This window comes from Lepisosteus platostomus, chromosome 13, assembly GCF_059453375.1.
Source record: "Lepisosteus platostomus isolate fLepPlt1 chromosome 13, fLepPlt1.hap1, whole genome shotgun sequence".
Lineage (NCBI taxonomy): Eukaryota > Metazoa > Chordata > Actinopteri > Semionotiformes > Lepisosteidae > Lepisosteus > Lepisosteus platostomus.
Window position 1 is genome coordinate 18522852 of NC_142623.1, and position 22893 is coordinate 18545744.

Consider the following 22893-nt stretch of genomic DNA (forward strand, 5'->3'; position numbering starts at 1 on the left):
AACCCCAGATAGAAGGAACAGTTCCCCTATAGGACTGAGTCAAAAATTAATTGGAAGTGAGGAGGAGATAAATAATTATATAAAATCTTTTTTTCTTGTTGTTCATTGCATGACTTTGTTGCATAAATGCTAGTTATTCATTCTGGAGAGATTCTGGGGTTCAGTTCTCACTGCAAAACCCAGACACAAGATTCTCAGAAATGACAAACCTGAATCTCTTCTCCATGGAGTAGTCAAAACACCTAATAATTGAAAGTGTTTCTGCAAAGTTACAAAATACAAATGTCAAAATCAGAATAACACATCTGCAGATCACTCTGAAGAAGGCAATCTGAATGATACTTCAGAATTATAAAGACGTTAGCAGTGGTTATCAATAAAAACACAAGACACTTGCTTTGTCATTAATTTATATTATTCAATTATACTATATATATATATTTTTAAATTACATCACATCTGTTATATAACATCTTCATAATCCTGCTCTCCTGTAACATTCATGTCAGGTCCAAACAACCAAAAAAAAACAATTTCAATCTTTCCATTATTTTACATCCATATCAGTGCAAAAAGCTAAAGCAATCCTAAAGAAACAAAGTATGTACATCTATACTTAGTTATTTTATAATAATGTATTTTAGTGGTTTATTTGAGTTAAAGAACAATTTAAAAACTTTTTTTGGGTAAAAGAAATGCTTTCAATTATATCACCAAACCACGAGTCATATAAAAAACGCTCAGTCTATCAAGATTCAGTGCAAAAAAGAACTTAAAAAACACTGAATTCTTTTAGTTCTTTGTCTTGTGCAAGAGAATTTATCAAAACTGAGACAAAAATAAAAATAAAAGGGTAATCAGAATCTAATAAACCAAATATATATCCTCATTTTCTAAAGCAATGTGCCCATAAATATTATGGTTCACAAGCAAAACCACTACAAAGTAAAAACAGGAATGTCCCTATAAAACTGATATAACCAGTCATACACAGCTGCAATTCTTTTTTTCATAATCATAAAGGAGAAATTTTTTTTATTCAAAAGTGGGGATGGGCCCAATTTTATGACAGTTGTGAGTCAGCACACCTATTTCTTGCAAATCAGCTAAGTGTACTCTGAACAGAAACAAAGTTTGGAAGTAGTTAAAAAAAGTTTGAGGTTCTTCTGGAGCTTGTCTTAAACCTGGTGCTTTATCATTCTCTACCACAATAAAATCGGCAGCCCTCAATCACAAATTCAGGGACTATTCAGGGAGTTATCCACTGGATTGTTGACATTAATAACAGATATGGAAACCAAGAGATGGTAGGATGAGGAAGAGTATTGAACTAAACATCATGTGACTGTTCTGTCTTGTAACAGACTATTGTAATGCTCTGGTTTATTATAATAAGGAGACATTGCAGTAATACTGTGCAGACCTTGTTGAATCAAAATCATATGTCAATGACAAGAAAGTGTAGTGTAAGAGAAAGTGTATTTTCACCACAGTGTCGTAATATAAGGATGATAAGAAAAGTTTCACAAACTGAATTAGCTTGGAGGAAGACATGATTCTTGTTCTTACTGCTCTGAACCTAAAGAGCCCGTGAGCAATCACACAGCAGACCTACACTCATTCCCTGGGAGTGAAGATGTGTGGTCTTCCTCTTTCTGTGCCGATCAGCAGAGCTGGAAACTAGAAAAAACACATCCACCCTTTGCACACACTCAAGCTGAGCACGTAAACTTCAAACTATAAAATAAACGTCTCTCTTGCTTTCATTAGAGTTCATGAAAAAATAGTAGATAATAGATTTATGCACTTTCCTAGCAACTGGAGGCCTCTTGACCCTTCTCCATCAGCTTTAGGTTGGAATTTACAGTTTGGGACTTTAGCTGATGTATTGGGTTGCTCAGGCTGGAAACAGAAATCAACGTGATTTGAACCAGATCTCAACAGAGAGATGTTCAACAAACAATTGTTTAAAGAAAATAATCAGGCATATTTTTCAGAACAGGCTAACATCAGGCTTGCACCAAGGCTAGGCCACGTTACCCAGAATGCAATACACCAATGCCACCCACAGTGAACAGTGTTTCTCAATATTTTGGATGCAACAGCTCAAGTGCTGATTGATGTAGTGTTTTAGGAAAATTAATGAGGAGAGTGAGAGAGGAAAGTGCTCATGAAACCATCACAGTAGAACGGCAGAATTCTCAGAGTTGACAGGTTAACGATTGCACAGCTAGGAACAGAAAACTGGAAAATCTGTAAATGCTGTATGCATTTTGTTCTCTGTCTTGGATCTTTGAAAGATGTATGTTTAAGCACAGCAGCTGAAAAGGTTTGGTTCCCAGAGTTACAGTCTGTACACGTCTCCCGCAATGGGACTGGTTAAGCCAGTATAGACAAGCTGTGTTGAGTGTGCCAAGCTCTTTGTAAATGATGTCCCTGGATCGAAAAAATTGTACAAAATCCAAAACTTTCTGTAGGCAGTTATGGTCACTACTGCTGCTCCAGTGCCTCTGCTATGAGTCGGAGATCTCAGAGCAGGTATTGGAGTCACTGGTTTTCTTCCGTCGGTTCCGAACAGACTTCAGCTCATCCTAAGGACACAAGCAATGGAACACTTGTAAGTGATGGACATAATTCATAACGCAATGCAATCTGCTTCCAGGGTGCTCTTCACACAGAGACTCCCAGTGAGCTGAATCCTACAATAGTGTCCCAACCTTCAATTAATTTGCAACTGTCGCATAATTCTAAAAAAAAAAAAAACACAATTAAGATCCAGAATGCCTTTTCACCCACTCTAAGCCATATCCTAGATGGCAGGCTGGCACTTGAGCCAGTCAGGATGTGGTTGGTGGGAGGGAACATCCAAAGTATTGCAGTGGTCCAAGCAGACAGTCATGTAAGAACTCATGCGGTGATGGTCGCTGCTCAAATTACAGATTTAAGTGGACAGATAAGATTATCTGTTATTAAAAAAATAACAGATAAGATTAAAAACAAAACTCAAACTAAAACCATCCTTCTGAATTAAGACTCAGTCAAAAAATTATCTCAGCTCTGTCGGTCAAACTCTCTTTGTTAGTCTCCACCCAAAACGATTGTTGGTTAGCTGATCCTGGAAGTGACCATAGAAATTTGTGCTGCTTTGTCATTTCACCCAAACAGTTTATCCAAAGCTTATCTTAAAAAACTGACAGTGACTTGCTCCTACACTACTGACAACTGTTTGCAGATGCCTTTGGTGTCATCAAGGAGGGGCAGTTGCATTCAGCATATGCCTGGAAAAAGCTAAATATTTCAACACATTCTTTGTTGCAGAATGCTGAAATAATGGCAAAATGACAAACGCCATGATTGCTCATTGTGATTCCACACTGCAGCACCCTGGTTAGGGCACTTTACTGCAAGGCTGTGGGTGTGGGAACCAGTAAAGAAACAGTCAGGTCCAAAAAAAAAAAAAGACAACTCAAACATTTTTTAAACTAGCTAAAACCACTTTTTCCCTCAACTATGTACAGTATTTTTCAGAGTGCTACTCTCAGGAAGGTAAAAAGAGCAGAGTCCTTACCACCTCAAACACCCCATTCTGTCCCCACTCCCCGGGGGACTGATCATCCTGCTCCTCTGGCTCCTCCTCCTCTTCCTCACCCTCTTCCTCTCGTACCGTGTCCATTCCATCATCCTCATATTCCGTCAGGCAGTCCGATTCCTCTGCTAAATTGGAGGGGAACAAGGTGGGGTCTTAGTTCCGTGGCAAAAAGGCCACAAGTTTATTCAGACACCTTCGTGGCTTCTTCTTTCATCCTGTAATGCTATCAAAATACACAGCATTCTAATGGTTCACTTTTCTTGATAACTTAACATACAGATGCAGCCATTCAAAGTGAGCGGTACAGACACGTACTGCAGGTAATTGGCTGCGGTGTCGCGTATCATGACGTAAGATGACGCGGGGTACCGCGGTGCGTGATTGGTTGACCGACAGGGGCACTCGTGGTCCGTTGGTCTGTCGTAGAAAGACTTACTGTAAACGTTTTTACTGTGCCAGTTGTAGATATTGAATTTTACCACTGAAGGGAAATCTTAGTAGCTGAGCATAAAAAGAATAGGAGCATACTGTAACGCGTGTGAAGGCCATAAACGATATTAATTTTGGAACATAAACATACAGTATATAGCTGGTCTTGGTACTTTAAAGAAAAAAATACACACCAGTATTCCATTTCTCCCTAAACATTTTAAGCTTCGAAGTCTTTAACTAACGTGATACCGGAGTCAACAAGCATACTTTTAGAATTTGATTAAAAGGGAATATAATATGGAATCGCGTATTTAAAGAATTTAATAACGGTATGATTATATCCGTGTACTGCGACAGGGCTGTGTAGGGCTGTTTCGCCTGCCTGTTCATGCGAGCTGTCTTGTAGCCTACTGGTCTAGGTGCGTGACTACCAACTGGCAGGTTGTGTGTTCGAATCCAGCGGGTGCTGGACTTTTCTTTTAACAAACATTTCTTCGAAAAAATAGAATAGCGATATTATGGACAATCAATTGACTTTTATATTTCAAAATATCGCAACATGATCGATATTTGCAATATTTTGAACATATCTTCCCTTCTGACAGCGGTTCCTGCTTCTATTGTGTGTGTGTGTGCAACAGAGTAAATTTTTATAGAGAAATGGAGGCTGGACAGTATGCGTTACAATATAAACATTTATATTGATTTAAATCGTGTTCTGATTTACAGATACAGCCATTCAAAATGGGTGAGGTATTTCGCGGCATACCCCGGTGGGCGTGTCGCGGTATCACGCATTTCACGTGTGTCACGTGACTAACTATCCGGCGTCGCCTTGTAAAACCGCCAGGGGGAGCTTAACCTCTCATGTACAGCATTTGAGCCTTTAATTTTGAACTGTGTATTACAGCATGTTAATCATCAGTCATTAAAATGTTGGTATATTTTATGAAAGCAAGATTGCTCAGTTGGACAAAAGTACACAACCTACCTTTATCAGAAATATTTATGCATCAAAGCCTTTACTGAAGATATTACTAATAGTATTAATAATGGATGACTTTGGACAAGCTGTATACTCAAAGTATAATTTCTTTAGCACATTTGTACAAGCACTTGGAATCTGTCCAAGCCATACTTTGTCAGGCATTTTGTTTTACTTCAACGGGCATAAAAACTTCCTTGCTTTTAACAGGGCGTTTCATAATTTCTAGCTACGAAAATGATTTAAAATGCGAGACCTATCATTCAACTAGAGCTTAAAATATCACAAGGAAAAATACACACCGGTATTCCATTTCACACTAAACATTGTAAGCTTCGAAGTCTTTAACTAACGTGATACCGGAGTCAACAAGCATACTTTTAGAATTTGATTAAAAGGGAATATAATATGGAATCGCGTATCTAAAGAATTTAATAACGGTATGATTATATCCGTGTACTGCGACAGGGCTGTGTAGGGCTGTTTCGCCTGCCTGATCATGCGAGCTGTCTTGTAGCCTACTGGTCTAGGTGCGTGACTACCAGCTGGCAGGTTGTGTGTTCGAATCCAGCTGGTGCTGGACTTTTCATTTTTATTTATTTATTTTTTAATCGCGTAACATAAACATATTACCGTATGCAAACTGTACTGTATACAGTATGTATATGTATATTTAATGTCTTAACTGTGCCCGTTTAATTGAATTTAAAAAAATTATTTAACACGAACATTAAGCTGTTTACATCTTCCGCCTGAGAACAGTCACCCGTTGCTACCCAACGCAGAATGGTGATTGGCTGACACTATCTGACACCCCTCTGATTGGAGAAAAAAGACGTGCTGGTTTGCTATACATACTGTACCAGGAAGAGGATTTCTTTCTATTCAAAACGTGTATTTTAAAAGTTTAAGAAGTAAAAACCTTACAGCGTACACAGATTTCTAAACTGATCAGGATCGTTATCTTTGTCTTATGCATAATAATGTTCACCGCTCTGTCCAGCAAATTAATAATAAACTTTATTTTATATAGCGTTTTAAGTAATTAGATTGCTCATAAACCTAATCACTTGCTTTTTCTTTTTATTTAGGCTCAGATTTCAACTATAGATCGTATTATTAATAACCATAATAACAACCAACCAACAAAAACAACCATATAAACATAATGGTGGTGCTGGACCTTCCAGTTTTATTTATTTATTTTTTAATCGCGTAACATAAACATATTACCGTATGCAAACTGTACTGTATACAATATGTATATGTATATTTAATGTCTTAACTGTGCCCGTTTAAGTATTGAATATTCATATCTAATTTTACCACTGAAGGGAAATCTTAACATAAACATACAGTATATGGCTGGTCTCGGTACTTTAAAGAAAAAAATACACACCGGTATTCCATTTCTCCCTAAACATTGTAAGCTTCGAAGTCTTTAACTAACGTGATACCGGAGTCAACAAGCAATATTTTTAGAATTTGATTAAAAGGGAATATAATATGGAATCGCGTATCTCAAGAAATTAATAACGATATAATTATATTCATGTTGCAAAAGAACTGCAACGGACATAAAAACTCCCTTGCATGGTTTCATTACGACCAGAATCGGTCTTGAGATATTTTTAACTTGATTTACAGTATTTGAGAGGTATGTCTTAACACCAATACTACAGTGCTTAAGTACTGCTCACGTATATGTTTCTAGGTTTATATTATGCATTTCATACGGTCAAGTTACTTTTGAGCAACTAATAAGAAGCGCGAAACGGTATGCGTTTTACTTTCGTTTTGTGCTGGGACCCGTGGATTGATTAGAGATATCAAGTACATACAAGTCATTTTTTAAATGTTGTAGTTCGTCTTGAAAAAATGTTACGAGTACATCATCTATCAACAATTACACAGGTTCTGTTTCCATATTGCGGATTTTGGTTACGTAATATTATTTTCACGTTGTGAATATGATGGGATGTCTGATGGGATGTTTCTAAAAATCCATCCTCTGTAAAACGTCTTCTCTAGTTGTCCTGCATATGTATTCGCTAATGAAGCTGTGTGTTCTGAGCCTGGATCTCTACATTTCTGTATGAACCAGCTTAGAGGGCTAAATACAGCTTGTGTTTAAATTGAGTGTAAGGCAATTTATGCTTCTAAAGTCATGGTCAGCATTTATTTTTGTACTGTGCTGTAAACTTGTTCTGTGCCAAGTCACATTATTTTATAGCGTTTTTATAGCGTTATCAAATACGGTGTTACTGTAGTTTACTGAGTCCCATGTCACATGGTCTGCAATTGAAACCTGTAAAACCGGTTTAATTCGTCACAGCCAGCACTCTTCAGGTGTGAGAGTCTTCTGCTCAGAATGAAACGCTAAAATGTTTGTGTATATTCTAATGGTAGTGGGGGCGGGGTGTGTGGGAACAGGTTTGGTTGAAATTGCATTGGAGATCTATGTTCTTCACACCTGAAACATTTTCTCTGAAAGCATTTTCTTCGCAGTTTAACCGATCTTGTTACAGCATGTTACAGTTTACTATTATTAACCATATTAATTTTAAGTGCTTAATGTAAAATCTTGTAAAAATATATTTTCATTGTTCAAATATACATTAAGTCTGACTATCATATAATAAGTTAAATACAAAACTAAAGAAAAAATAGGGTTAAATATAATTCAAAATATTTTGCTAACAATGTTAACTGTTTATGAATAATAAAATGTATTAACTAAGGAGTAGGATGGCACAGTTGTTAGTATGTTTTTTGTTTTGTTTCTTTTTCATAAATACAACAGTAGTACCTGATGTCTCAGTGGCTTTCAAAATTAAATTATGCATGCAAACCTGTGAACTAGAAAGATAACCAAGATATCCATCCATTATATTCCATAATATCCATGAAATATATGGCGCTGAAATACAGTATGTGTGACGCATAAAAGACACCAAGGGATTGGGTGAGCTCCCATCACAAAAAAAAAAACTGCGAACCTGCACTACAGCGACCATAGTACAGTATGGAGACCAAGGCGTTTTACGGGAAGAGACGGGGTGCTTCTGCCGCCCCAGCTTCCAAAGAGCGAAGGGTAAGCAAATACAGCAGACTTCATCTGAAATACGCGATAACAGCGCATATTACAAGGTATTATTGCCGTTTTGAATTTTAAATTCAATTATAATTATTTCTTCGTAGCCTGTTCTTCAAGAAAACACCGCACATGCGAAACGATCTCCCACCAGGACAGTAAAAAAGAAAGCGGTAAGACGGAAAAAAAGAAAAGTTTATTTTGACTTCTGTTCCGCGACTGATGAATACTACTGTGTGACTTTATTTCTTACATGAATTATGTTATTTTGCCACAGGCCGTGGGTCTCTGCTCTCGGCCACTGGCCAGGGTGCCAACCTGTAGAAGCAGCACCTGTATGGAGACATTTCGGCAGCAGCGGGAGCATTACGATGCATTACTGGGGAGGATTGGGAGGCTAGAGTTCCAGCAGTCAAACAGTTGAGCAGCTGTCTCCCGAAAAGTGCCTCTCCCCGCCGCGCAGGCTGCAATGCCTGGCGGAAGCTCTGCCCCCCGCAGAGCACACACCGCCTCAGGACACTCCATCCCGGCCTCTCAGTTCACCACCGCGCAGGAATCTGTTGATGCTGTCCCCGCCGGCTATCTCCCCCCAGGAAGCACAGCGGAATTCACAGATGCCAGTGGGACGAATAATTCTCCCAGATGTCCAACTGCTACCCATCACCCAGGAGATGGAGGGGGGGTTGTACTTGCAGTGCATCGGCATAGACGGGAAAGCAAGAGCCGACCGCTACGCCGCCCTCGTGTTTCGAAATCTTGTGACTTTTGAAATTTACTGGGGGTGGACCACGTCTGTAAATTTCGATGGGTCCAGAGGCAAAAGTGCCTTGCCTTGCAATCTCCGGGAAACCATTAGTACGATGGTGAATCGGAGATTCTCAACCCTTGCTGCGTACGACTGGAAAAGAATTCGTGATCGGATCAACGAAATGCTTCGTAGGAGGAGGCGGTCTTTTCCTCTTGTCTAACAGTCTGTCCACAAACAAAACATTCCTGTTAGACAAGAGGAATTGAAAAAAAACAATTTTGTCAATGAAAACCGGTGTGTGTGTCTCTCCCTGCTGGATGTCCCTCTCACAAACTGCTGAATGAATAAAATAATTTTATTGAAAACGAGTTTGCGATTGTCTGGTCTTTAAATTCTTGAGATACGTGATTCCATATTATATTCCCTTTTAATCAAATTCTAAAAGTATGCTTGTTGACTCCGGTATCGCGTTAGTTAAAGACTTCGATGCTTAAAATGTTTAGGGAGAAATGGAATACTGGTGTGTATGTTTTCTTTAAAGTACCGAGACCAGCCATATACTGTATGTTTAAGTTCCAAAATTAATATCGTTTATGGGCTTCACACGCGTTGCAGTATGCTCAGGCACTAAGTAAAAGGAGATGCTTCGTATTGCTTGACTAATTTTAAAAACTAAGTTATAAATGCAGACGCTCCTTCGATGCGCTGCTCTGGTGCGTCGGCTCCTACACATTGCCTGTCTGCCGTAAGCGTTACAATATACTAAATACTAAATACTAAAGCCAATACTGGCTCAATGGGCTTTGACGTGCTAATGCGTTGGTTTAACAGTCCGGGTGTGGCAGGCTTCCAATGTCAACTCGACTCGATTGGAAGACAATGAACGTATTTTAGCCCTAAATGAATTAATAGCAAACATGGTTTACATAAAATACATTTTTCCAAGAAAGTTTATAATAATATGATCTATAGTTGAAATCTGAGCCTACTTTAAAAATAAAGGAAAAGCATTTTCAGAGAGCAATCACGCTGTGTTTATGTAGAAAAAGTGATTAGGTTTATGAGCAATCTAATTACCTATTCGCTTAAAACGCTATATAAAATAAAGTTTATTTAGAGATGAATGATCAGTGTCGCAGTTTAAATAATGTGAGTCAGGAAACTAACACAGCGCCACCGGATTTAATAACGCAATAAAAACGCTATAAAATAATGTGACACAGTACAGCACAGTACAATAATACTGACCATGACTTTAGAAGCATAAATTACCTTACACTCAATTTAAACACAAGCTGTCTTTCTGTATGAACCTCTAAGCTGGTTCATACAGAAAATGTAGAAATGCATTAGCCTGATTATGATTAAAAAACACATAATTAAACACGCGTTTGCGATTTAAATCAGAACACGATTTAAATCAATATAAATGTTTATATTGTAACGCATACTGTCCAGCCTCCATTTCTCTATAAAAATTTACTGTTGCACACACACACACAATAGAAGCAGGAACCGCTGTCAGAAGGGAAGATATGTTCAAAATATCGCAAATATCGATCATGTTGCGATATTTTGAAATATAAAAGTCAGTTGATTGTCCATAATATCGCTATTCTATTTTTTCGAAGAAATGTTTGTTAAAATAAAAGTCCAGCACCAGCTGGATTCGAACACACAACCTGCCAGTTGGTAGTCACGCACCTAGACCAGTAGGCTACAAGACAGCTCGCGTGATCAGGCAGGCGAAACAGCCCTACACAGCCCTGTCGCAGTACACGGATATAATCATACCGTTATTAAATTCTTTAGATACGCGATTCCATATTATATTCCCTTTTAATCAAATTCTAAAAGTATGCTTGTTGACTCCGGTATCAAGTTAGTTAAAGACTTCGAAGCTTACAATGTTTAGGGAGAAATGGAATACTGGTGTGTATTTTTTTCTTTAAAGTACCAAGACCAGCTATATACTGTATGTTTACGTTCCAAAATTAATATCGTTTATGGCCTTCACACGCGTTACAGTATGCTCCTATTCTTTTTATGCTCAGCTACTAAGATTTCCCTTCAGTGGTAAAATTCAATATCTACAACGGGCACAGTAAAGACGTTTACAGTAAGTCTTTCTACGACAGACCAACGGACCACGAGTGCCCCTGTCGGTCAACCAATTACGCACCGCGGTACCCCGTGTCATCTTACCTGCGGTACGTGTCTGTACCGCTCACTTTGAATGGCTGCATCTGTAATTCGCAAACGCGTGTTTAATTATGTGTTTTTTAATCATAATCAGGCTAATGCATTTCTACATTTTCTGTATGAACCTCTAAGCTTCGCTAATGAAGCTGTGTGTGCTGAGCCTGGATCTCTACATTTCTGTATGAACCAGCTTAGAGGGCTAAAGACAGCTTGTGTTTAAATTGAGTGTAAGGTAATTTATGCTTCTAAAGTCATGGTCAGCATTTATTATTGTACTGTGCTGTAAACTTTTTCTGTGTCTAGTCACATTATTTTATAGCGTTTTTATTGCGTTATTAAATCCGGTGGCGCTGTGTGTTAGTTTCCTGACTCCCATGTCACATGGTCTGTGATTGAATCCCATGGAACTATGACTTTATTTTTTAACAAACATTTCTTTGAAAAAATGAAACGTTTCCCTTGGTCAGAGATTAAATAAAACCTCACTCGCACCAAACAAATTTATATTTCTAAATATCACAAAATACGTTCATTGTCTTCCAATCGAGTCGAGTTGACATTGGAAGCCTGCCACACCTGGACTGTTAAACCAACGCATTAGCACGTCAAAGCCCATTGAGGGTATTGAGCCAGTATTGGCTTTAGTATTCCCCCCCTCTCCCCTCAATTCAATTCAATTCAAGGTGTTTTATTTGCATGACAGATGGGTACAAGCAGTGTTGGGTATGTATATTGTAACGCTTACGGCAGACAGGCACTGTGTAAGAGCCGGCGCACCAGAGCAGCGCACCGAGGGAGCGTCTGCATTTATAACTTAGTTTTTAAAATTAGTCAAGCAATATGAAGCATCTCCTTTTACTTTTAAGTCCCTTAAATACATTGAGCACAGCTTTCTCACCACTTAAGATTGCTTTTGATACCATCCTTACACAAAGCAGAAGGGAGATCTTAGTGCCTGAGCATAAAAAGAAAAGGAGCATACTGCAACGCGTGTGAAGTCCATAAATGATATTAATTTTGGAACTTAAACATACAGTATATGGCTGGTCTCGGTACTTTAAAGAAAACATACACACCAGTATTCCATTTCTCCCTAAACATTTTTAGCATCGAAGTCTTTAACTAACGCGATACCGGAGTCAACAAGCATACTTTTAGAATTTGATTAAAAGGGAATATAATATGGAATTGCGTATCTCAAGAAATTAATAACGATATAATTACATTCATGTTGCAAAAGAACTGCAACGGACATAAAAACTCCCTTGCTTTTAACAGAGCGTTCCATAATTTCTAACTACGAAAATGCCAGGTGAAAGGATTTGTAAACATATTTTGTTAAAGCAAGTCAGTTTTTTCCGCAACACATAAAATACATTTTCCCAAGAAAGTTTAGCCTTTGTCACTAATGAAACCACTAAATAAAGACATAAATATAGAAATCTTAAGATTTGTTTTATTTAATGTTGGTAGCAGGATGAACTGTCAGAGTGTATATTTTGTCGCAGAGTTACTGCAAGATGTTAACAGTGAAAAAGGTATTTAGAAATGAGTTATTTCAAGATGAAAATTTTCAGAATAATTGCAAATCTAGCAGGATAGAGAAAGCACAGAAAACTGGCAGTTAGATTGATCAGATTAGTATGAAAAGTCATTTAGCAAATGGAATGAGAAGAGTGACAAACTAGTATACTTTAGATATTTTTTTCTGAACCAGGGAAAATCTGATCATGTTTCCCTATAACAATAATAAAAAACTTTATTTGATATATCACCATTAAAGGTGGCATCTCAAAGCAATACAGTAGATGTAAAAACAGATAAAAGGACCACAGATTACAAAGTAAATGCATATAAGAAAGACAAGCAGTTAGAGGTGCTACAAAAATTAGAAAATGAAGCAGATACAGACACTAAGTCTTCTGAAAAGAAAGGTTCTGAGGTTAGATTTAAACTGGCCCTGGTGTGTGTGTGTTTGTGTCTGTCTGTCCTGTGATGGACTGGCGCTATGTCCAGGGTGTATTCTGCCTTGTGTCCGGCGCTTACTGGGATAGGCTCCAAATCCTCTGTACTGGATAAAGAGATTAGAAATGGATGGAAGTAAAGGCACTGTGTGGATGGAACTATACGCAGTTTTAGAAACCCACTATGAAATGGCAGCATCTCACTGAGAATAAAACATTTTATAGTGCTGGCTTAAGGAAACAGCCTTTCCACCTCTCTTGCACATCAGTATCCATACCTAGTTATTTAAACAAATTGCCTCTAATTATAAACATCTTAATATGCTGGCTCTGTGGATCCGCATCAGCTATGTTTGCCCATTCCTTCAATTCATGTGCATCCAACACACAGTTCAACGCTAGCAACTACACAAAATCTAAAATATGAGCTCTACTTGCCACTTACAATACCAACAGTACCAGCTAACTTTAGTAGTGACATTTTCATGGATCTTTTTAACAATAAAATTTACAACATCAGACTTCAGACACAATTAAACAGGCCTCAAAAAAGTCTGGTACAAACATTTTCAGCATGGAATAAACCATTACTTTAATGGTATAAACCTTAAATGGATTCATATTCTCAATAAGATTTGATGCTCAGTAACATGACTTAGAAAATGACAGAAGACATACGTATCATGCTTATCCTTCTATTTTTCATAATCGTAAACTCCTTAAGGCAGTTACATTTTCTCTGTTCTGACCTGGAGTTACAGAGAAATTTAAATTCTAATAAGAGATTTGTAATGAGGAAAGTCATACCAATCACTCATACAGTACCAGGATTTGCAATTACAATACAAATACTTTCTTTCTGTATGTGTTTATTTTGCAGTTTGAGTCTATGGCATTCCTTTGGGGGTCTATACTCCAAGGCATGACTTTTTTTATGGGAACATGACATTTTTTTAAAGTCTTTTAATGCAAGCTTCATATAAACCCTTAGCAGTGGTTACTGTCTGGAGCAGGTACTTGAATGGCACAGATTCATTGAATGATTCAATTTCTTTTGAAAATATTTGGGATAATACATATTCCAGAAATCACAGCTGTTGAATTATCCAGCAATTAATTTCTCTCAGGGTGTATTTAACCCCTCATGGATGGCATTGTATGAAATGAGTTTGTAGTTCCCCATTTGCCTCTATTATGAGATGCTGTGGACACTATTTTATACATTTTAGGAGTGTCCATAGGAAGGTATGTTCTAGAAAGAGTGAACTTCTGTTTTGCCATTATTTTTAATAGGGACGTTACATGTTTACACTTGGTGCTCCTACTAGAGGAGAGGATATGATTAATCTAGGCTTATCACAGAAACTGAAACACATCTGGTTGGTGAGTCTACTGTGGGTAAAATGTTACTGGTACCGCATGTTGTAAAGCTCGGTATTTTCTCTCTTGGCCTGACTTTTTTTAATGTCTGAGTGTTAGAATCCATGTTGTTGCTGGTAAGGGAACGGTAGGTGCTGTGATTGACACAGTCAAAGCCTTGTACAGAGATACCATTGTAGCTGTTTGACAGTATTTTAGATGCCCTTTAGTTAAAAGCATGGGAGGAAGTACTGCCAAGGGGAGGGGGGGGAGCAAGGACTTTTTCTTTGAGTTTGTGAGGTTATTTTTTGTTATATTGTGTTTCAGAAAGCAAGAAAATAAAATTTACTGTATGATAAAAAGAGAAAGAGCTGGAGTAGATCCTCAGATCAGTTTGCTACCAGCAATCAAACAAAAAAAATGGAAAGAATTGTCTCCTCCTGATTGGAACCTTTCTTACTGTCTTATAATTTATCAGGCTACCTTTTAATTTCCACTGAGAGAAGGAAGTCACTTGTCATGCAGCTATTTTATTCTTCATTGCACAATATGCTCTAAGTTAGCAAATGAAACATGAACACTTATTGAAATAAATCAAGAATACGATTAACATGAATGTATAAACATCCAAACTATACTTTATCACATTTAATTATTGTTTACATCTTCCGCCTGAGAACAGTCACCCGTTGCTACCCAACGCAGAAACACAGCCACTAACTAGCAAAGAGAGGACATTAGCTAGCCAATATGATAAAGAAATAAATGATTATTTTGTTTATTTCTTTTGCACATTTATTTGAACATTTCCATCGATTGTACAAGCACTTGGAAACTGTCCAATCCCTAGTTCATCAAGCATTTACCGGTCTGGCGCCGGTCTGTGTCTTCTAGGATATAATGCCAGCGAACTCTTGTTTTTATGTCCACTACAACTACGCTGGGCAAACGTTCTGAGGTCAAATTCTTCCAGCACGGGGGTACCTTTAAAGCGGAGACGACGGCACCGACATTCTTTGGCGCGCCTTCTCTTTAAAGCCCTGGCCAAATATGAAGACAGTACGTACAGTTATAATTCAAACGGAATTAAAAACTACACATCCCAGTTACCATGGTGGTGCTTGTGATCATTGCGTTTAACCAACGAAACAGGGCGAAAAATCAGTCACATGACTTTGGGGCAGAGTTTCGAAAGCTTAACCTATCAGCAACAAAGCGAAATTTACACGATAGGCTACCTCAAACTGTCAGTTACACGACTGTGTATGTCGCTTAAGCCACTCCTATTTGGCATTTTAGTTATGGAGGCGAGAAGACGCCCCCCCCCGGGTGTCTGATTTGCCGCCATCTTTAACTGTTCGGTGTCCGAATCGGAGTAGCTACGCGTACGAAGTAAAGTTAATCCCAACTACAAAACATATATTTTTGTGGTAAGAGGGCGCAAAACATCAGTATTTACTGCTATTAATTACTGTACGATTTATAGTTGAAATCTGAGCCTAGATATAAAGTTAGATATAAAGTTAAAATCTCGACAAAGCAATGTAGGAAATACAGAGAAAATAAATCCTTTCTGACATCTAAAATCAGTTTCGATCAAGGTCTCTAAAACGAACAAGAAAAAGAGGATTTTCGGAGGGCAATTCCGCTGTGTTTATACAGAATAAGTGATTTATGAGCAATCTAATTTCTTGTTCGTTTAAAACAGTGAAATGTCAGCTGCAAAAGATCGCACCAGAAACAGCACTCTCTCTGCCTGTCATAGACGTTCAGGAAAGGCTGAATGAAGTCATGTCAAGTACAATAATTCGGTGATCAATAATAACAGTTGTAGGACAGTATATAAGGAGGATAAGGATTTTGAAGTTGACTCGAAATCTGATAGGTAACCAGTGCAAGGACTTGAAAACAGGTGTTATGCATCCCTGATAGGATTCTTGCTGTCATATTCTGAACATATTGAAGATTGCTCAGTGTGGATTTAATTTCCCCAGTGAACAGGATGTGCATTTATTAATTCTAGAAAAAAAGCCTTTCTTGATTTCTCTAGTTCTTAGTTTCTCTAGTTCCCTTTAAAATAAACTATTATTCCAAAATGCAGAGTATTACATGGCCAGTATTTACACATGATATTTGTGATTTAAAGAAATTAACACAAGCAGCTTTTGGAGATTTAAGTGTTGGCTGAGTTATTGCAGGATAAAAGACTAGAGATGTTGGCAAGAAGAAGATAATTTGGGGAAAGCTGAGGAATACACTTATAACAAGAACACTTCCTAATGGGGTTAGGCATACTTTTGATGAAGATGATGAAGTTAACAGACTATATGTTTACATAGATACTGAAATAAGGATTGTATTTTAGATTATGTGTAGTTGCTGGCATTGAACTGTGTGTTGGATGCACATGAATTGAAGGAATGGGCAAACATAGCTGATGCGGATCCACAGAGCCAGCATATTAAGATGTTTATAATTAGAGGCAATTTGTTTAAATAACTAGGTAGGGATACTGATGTGCAAGAGAGGTGGAAAGGCTGTTTCCTTAAGCCAGCACTATAAAATATTGTATTCTCAGTGAGATGCTGCCATTTCATAGTGGGTTTCTAACACTGTGTATAGTTCCATCCACACAGTGCCTTTACTTCCATTTCTAATCTCTTTATCCAGTACAGAGGATTTGGAGCCTATCCCAGTAAGCAACGGACACAAGGCAGAATACACCCTGGACATAGCGCCAGTCCATCACAGGACAGACAGACACAAACACACACCAGGGCCAGTTTTCCCATAAACCAATTAACTTACCAGTATGTTTTGGAGTGCGAGAGGGAGTCATATCACACATATGGAGAAAAACCATGTAACCCAGAGATAACATGTAAACCCCACACACACAGGATGGCAGGAATTGAACCTAGGACCCCAGTGCTGCAAGATAGCAATGCTAACCACTTCGCCACCATTATAAATGGATGGATATCTTAGTTATCTTTCTAGTTCACAGGTTTGCATGCATAGTTTAATTTTGAAAGCCACTGAGACATCAGGTACTACTGTTGTATTTATGAAAAAGAAACAAAACAAAAAACATACTAACAACTGTGCCATCCTACTCCTTAGTTAATACATTTTATTATTCATAAACAGTTAACATTGTTAGCAAAATATTTTGAATTATATTTAACCCTATTTTTTCTTTAGTTTTGTATTTAACTCATTATATGATAGTCAAACTTAATGTATATTTGAACACTGAAAATATATTTTTACAAGATTTTACATTAAGCACTTAAAATTAATATGGTTAATAATAGTAAACTGTAACATGCTGTAACAAGATCGGTTAAACTGCGAAGAAAATGCTTTCAGAGAAAATGTTTCAGGTGTGAAGAACATAGATCTCCAATGCAATTTCAACCAAACCTGTTCCCACACACCCTGCCCCCACTACCATTAGAATATACACAAAGCACTGAAATCTTTCGAGCTAATGATCAGGTGACCCGAGCAAGAGCGAGAGAAACACCAAGGGGTGCGGAACCAGGGAACTATTTACATGGAAAATGGGCGATCTCCCCAGATTGTCCGCCCGTTTCACTGTTACCTGGATACCTCTTTATTTAGAACTCACTAACACTGATTTTTAGTTTAGAAGGATTCAAGTAGGGTTTTAGATGAAAGGCAGCGACCTTAATCAAGCCCAAATCATAATTGAACCCATTCAGAGCCTACATTACATTTTAGCATTTCATTCTGAGCAGAAGACCCTCACACCTGAAGAAGGGGGAGGTGTCTTTCGCTGGAAATCTCGCCTGCTTCTACTTTACGAGTACAACCCACTCTCTGCTGGAGTGCTGGCTGTGACGAATTAAACCGGTTTCACAGGTTTCAATCACAGACCATGTGACATGGGAGTCAGGAAACTAACACACAGCACCACCGGATTTGATAACGCTATAAAAACGCTATAAAATAATGTGACTAGGCACAGAACAAGTTTACAGCACAGTACAATAATAAATGCTGACCATGACTTTAGAAGCATAAATTGCCTTACACTCAATTTAAACACAAGCTGTCTTTAGCCCTCTAAGCTGGTTCATACAGAAATGTAGAGATCCAGGCTCAGAACACACAGCTTCATTAGCGAATACATATGCAGGACAACTAGAGAAGACGTTTTACAGAGGATGGATTTTTAGAAACATCCCATCAGTGACATCACTGAAGTCAACTCCTAGGTACTGTAACTGTCGTGTGGATAGTTTCACAAGAATCAGACAAAGGTTTAAGCATCGCTTGTTCTAGATAAAACTGCAAAAAAAAAACAACAACCCATAATGTACTTCTTTGCGGCTCTGTTTGCCCAAATCATATATTCACAACGTGAAATCTAGAAAATAATATTACGTAACCAAAATCCGCAATATGGAAACATAACCTGTGTAATTGTTGATAGATGATGTACTCGTAACATTTTTTCAAGACGAACTACAACATTTAAAAAATGACTTGTATGTACTTGATATCTCTAATCAATCCACGGGTCCCAGCACAAAACGAAACTAAAACGCATACCGTTTCGCGCTTCTTATTAGTTGCTCAAAAGTAATTTGACCGTATGAAATGCATAATATAAACCTAGAAACATATACGTGAGCAGTACTTAAGCACTGTAGTATCGGTGTTAAGACATACCTCTCAAATACTGTAAATCAAGTTAAAAATATCTCAAGACCGATTCTGGTCATAATGAAACCATGTTTCGTGTATGTTTTCTTTAAAGTACCGAGACCAGCCATATACTGTATGTTTATGTTCCAAAATTAATATCGTTTATGGCCTTCACACGCGTTGCAGTATGCTCCTATTCTTTTTATGCTCAGCTACTAAGATTTCCCTTCAGTGGTAAAATTAGATATGAATATTCAATACTTAAACGGGCACAGTTAAGACATTAAATATACATATACATACTGTATACAGTACAGTTTTCATACGGTAATATGTTTATGTTCCTAAATCAATCTCTTTTATGAGCATGTGAAAGGCATGGTGAATCGATTCTCAAAAATTACTGTACTTTGCATGATTGGAAACAAATGCGTGATTGCGAAATGCTGTGGTGTTACTTTTACAAAGACGGTCAATGAAAAAAAGAATGTTGACCAGGGCAATACTTTGACTTTACACTTACAGCTTGTCCAAGGTCATTCATTATTAATACTATTAGTAATATCTTCGTTAAAGACTGATGGCCACAGCTCAAACATGAGAGGTTGAGCGTTATTAGCTCCACCTTGCGGAAATTCCGGATACTATTATTTTGCTTGTCGTATTATAGGAGAATTTACGGTAACTCACGGTATTTACCGGTAGCTTGCGGTAGACTGCGTACAGCGTACCGCAAAATAATGCGGTATCGCCCGCGCATTTTGAATGGCTGCATCTGTAATGAAATTCATTTAAAAGAGTAAGGTAAAGGGAACATGGGACATTGGTAGAGATATCAGGTGTTGCTGACAAGCACAAATCATATGGAATCAGTATCAGAGTGTTCAAATCCATAATTCTCTTCCATTTAGGAAGATGCTTGCTGGAACGGAACTTCATATACGGTATCAGGACAGCACAGAGGCAAAACATTATTTTTATGCATTTCTGAAGTAAATTATTAACTTGGGTGCATCTAAGCATGATGAGGAAGTTACTTATTCCTAATAAGGATCATGGCAATCTGGAGTTTAGCTCAGAGCCAAAGTGTGCAAGATCGGACTACACCCCGCATGGGACACCAGTCTGTCACAGGTCCTGTCTTTGCAGGGGTAGAGAGGAGACACAAAGCAGGTACCAGTGAGACAGAAAGAAAAGAAGAAGAGTGGAATTATGAACAAGACCACTGTGCAGCATGTTCTAGCTAGACGCATGTATAATCTGAGAAGCTGACCCATCACTGGCCTAAAGCTTTTGTTTCCGCCTGGATTTTAGATATGGTTTTGCCATTTCAGTTTCAGGATCAAGAACAAATCAATCTGAGCCTCACCTTCTGCAGACACGTAGCTATGGACCGGCTCAATCCTGGACACAATCTCAGCGAGGTCCGTGAAGTCTGCCCCAGGGCAAATCTACAGGGTAAGGAAGAACCGTCCTGGAGCTTAATAAACATCAGTTTACAGTATCCGAGGCTGTAGGAAGGAAAACAGCTTTAAATACAATTTCTGATCATACGGTGTACTCACATCCGCCTTCTTGCTCTCGTTGAAATCGGCTGAGCGCCTGTCCTTCAGCATGTTGTCAATGATGTCCCCTCGGCTCCAGGCATCGAACACTACTTTACCATGCTGGTAGCCCACGTCCTGAGAAACGGGGAGAACGGGAGGGATACTCTATTGGGCTAGGAGGTCCAAACAATTTGACGCATTTTGGTGCTTCATGCAGATAGGACCCAATTTCATTTATAACTCTATTGGTGTTAAATGGTGTCAAATTACTCCTATACCCAGAAATCCAATGCATATTCCACTCCCAATTTTCATAAAGAAACAGGTGCTTAAATAAAATGGCTCTGATCCCAATTTTGCTACGTGTACTTCTGAAATCGGACAATTAAAGGACTGAGCGATTTTGTGGCATGCTTGTCAGATAGTCAGGAGCTTCCAATTCAAAGAAGCCACTGCCCTTGAACAGACTATCTGTACTCACGTAGATCTCGTCAAACTTGCCAAAGTCCATGGTCTTAAAGCGGTCGATGGGGGGTCGGATGTACTCGCAGTAGGCACTGTTCTTGACCACCTCCAGCTGCCGGACGCAGGACACGTAGGCCAACCTGGACTGAATCTCAGCCATGTCGGGCACCTGTGGAGCACAGCATGGGAGCAAGGGGACAGTTAGAGGATTGTCTGGGAACAGTCCAACACAAAATGTGCAGGAACCAAGAACATCTGTAGAGCAGGCGTCTGGATTCCATTCTAGTCTTATCATAACATGTTAGAATTCTACGACTGAGATCTATACCTAGCAATATCAGCTTAGACTTGGTCAGGACACTAATGTTGTGGCATCCCTGCAGCAGCACATTGACATTATTCCTCAAAAACATTCTCAATCTGCAAATGCACACTCTCACATGATCTACTGTATTTAAACCATACCCTTTCCTATACAGCAGTCACAATATGTGGGATTGATTTAAAATGAAACATCATGTTTCCCCAACCAGCAGCATACTACAGCCTGTCTAACCAGGTGTTATGGATTTTTGTCTAGGTAGGTTTGGTCATTTGGTCGTTTGCAAATGCCTTGCCCTACTTTGAAGTAGAAGAATCCTTTGAAGTTAACCTGCCTGTGAAAACCCCAAGCAGCTGTGAAACTGGTGGCAACAATAGTATAATAACAACAATAACAATAGCAGACTGGTGCAGACACATTACTTGCAATTCATTTCTTGCTCTTTTTATTAAACAGCTGGCATGGCCAAACAAAGGAAGGCCCGTAAAAAAAAGAAACGGGAAAACCAACTAACTCTTTCTTGGCTTACTTTTACTTTTTCCGCCCAGGGGTTAATGCGTTTCCACAGCAGCCACCAGCCAGACAGGCAGTCCCCGTAGTTGCACAGGTCCGTCTCGTCCTGGCTCCCCACATCGATGGCAATCACCGTTTTGGCGCCCATGTTCCTGGCCATATCGGCTGTGGCGGACATAGTAGTGAAAAAAGAAACCGTGAATATAAAAAAGGCCAAGCGCTGGGCCTTTTATTGGGAAACCACTCTGCCAACAGCTATTTTACTGGACACTTCTCAGTTTCTTATCTTGAGCTGGGATTCAGAAACGTGTTTGCAAGGTGTGCGTCCCTTGATCTTGCCCATCCCATCTGTGGGCTGCTCTAGCAATGTCCTTAAAAGGATGACATCAGCTGATCAGGGAAAAATTGATTTATAGCAGAATAGCAGAGTAGTCCCAGTAAAGAGGCCAAGCAAGACCAGGATCCAAGAGATTGAGAAGACTTGTGAATCCAGGTGGCAAAGCCAGGAAAGTAAGCCTACAGTTTCAGCATGGCATTTATACCTGTGGTGAAAAAGCCAGCAATGCAATGAGCTTCAGAAGCAGCTGTCATCACAGGACTGGGGTTTTAAGTCCGTTTGGAAGAGGCAAGCATTTTCACCAACTTATCCTTGGGGCTGTACCTCGCTCATTGATTATTGCAACCCGTAAACGAGTGCAGTTCAGGAATCTTTCTGGCTCAGCTAATCACAAATGTCAACTAAGTCATGATTCACATTTAACATCATTCACTACGCCATTTATGATTTAGGTACATTAATCGATAATGCCTGTGATAAAACTGTAGTCTTAATGGTACCAGTTGTAGGATGGTGTGTGAGAAATCTCCAACCACGTTTATCAAACTGTCTTCCATAATGGTCGTCTGGAATTTGAGCAGTACGCTTATATTTAGAATTTGAATTGCTTTTTGTTTCAGAGACCCCACTGAAACTGAACCTTTAAAATGTACTGTATT

At 38.7% G+C, this 22893-nt stretch overlaps 1 protein-coding gene across 6 annotated transcripts in view; it reads right to left on the reverse strand.

The window, feature by feature from the left end:
• Positions 1–397: 397 nt before the first annotated feature.
• Positions 398–22893, reverse strand: part of pnpla6 (patatin-like phospholipase domain containing 6) — a 62741-nt gene continuing 40245 nt past the window's right edge. For 5 of the 6 annotated variants that reach the window (XM_088603707.1, XM_088603709.1, XM_088603704.1 and 2 more), the window contains 6 exons: positions 21914–22062; positions 21079–21231; positions 20616–20732; positions 20420–20501; positions 3569–3714; positions 398–2591 (listed from right to left, as the gene is read on the reverse strand). In XM_088603707.1, coding sequence (XP_088459833.1) covers positions 2514–2591; positions 3569–3714; positions 20420–20501; positions 20616–20732; positions 21079–21231; positions 21914–22062 — 725 coding nt within the window. In that variant the 3' untranslated portion in view covers positions 398–2513. The remainder of the gene's footprint in view (positions 2592–3568; positions 3715–20419; positions 20502–20615; positions 20733–21078; positions 21232–21913; positions 22063–22893) is intronic. The other variant, XM_088603705.1, reaches the window with a different exon arrangement.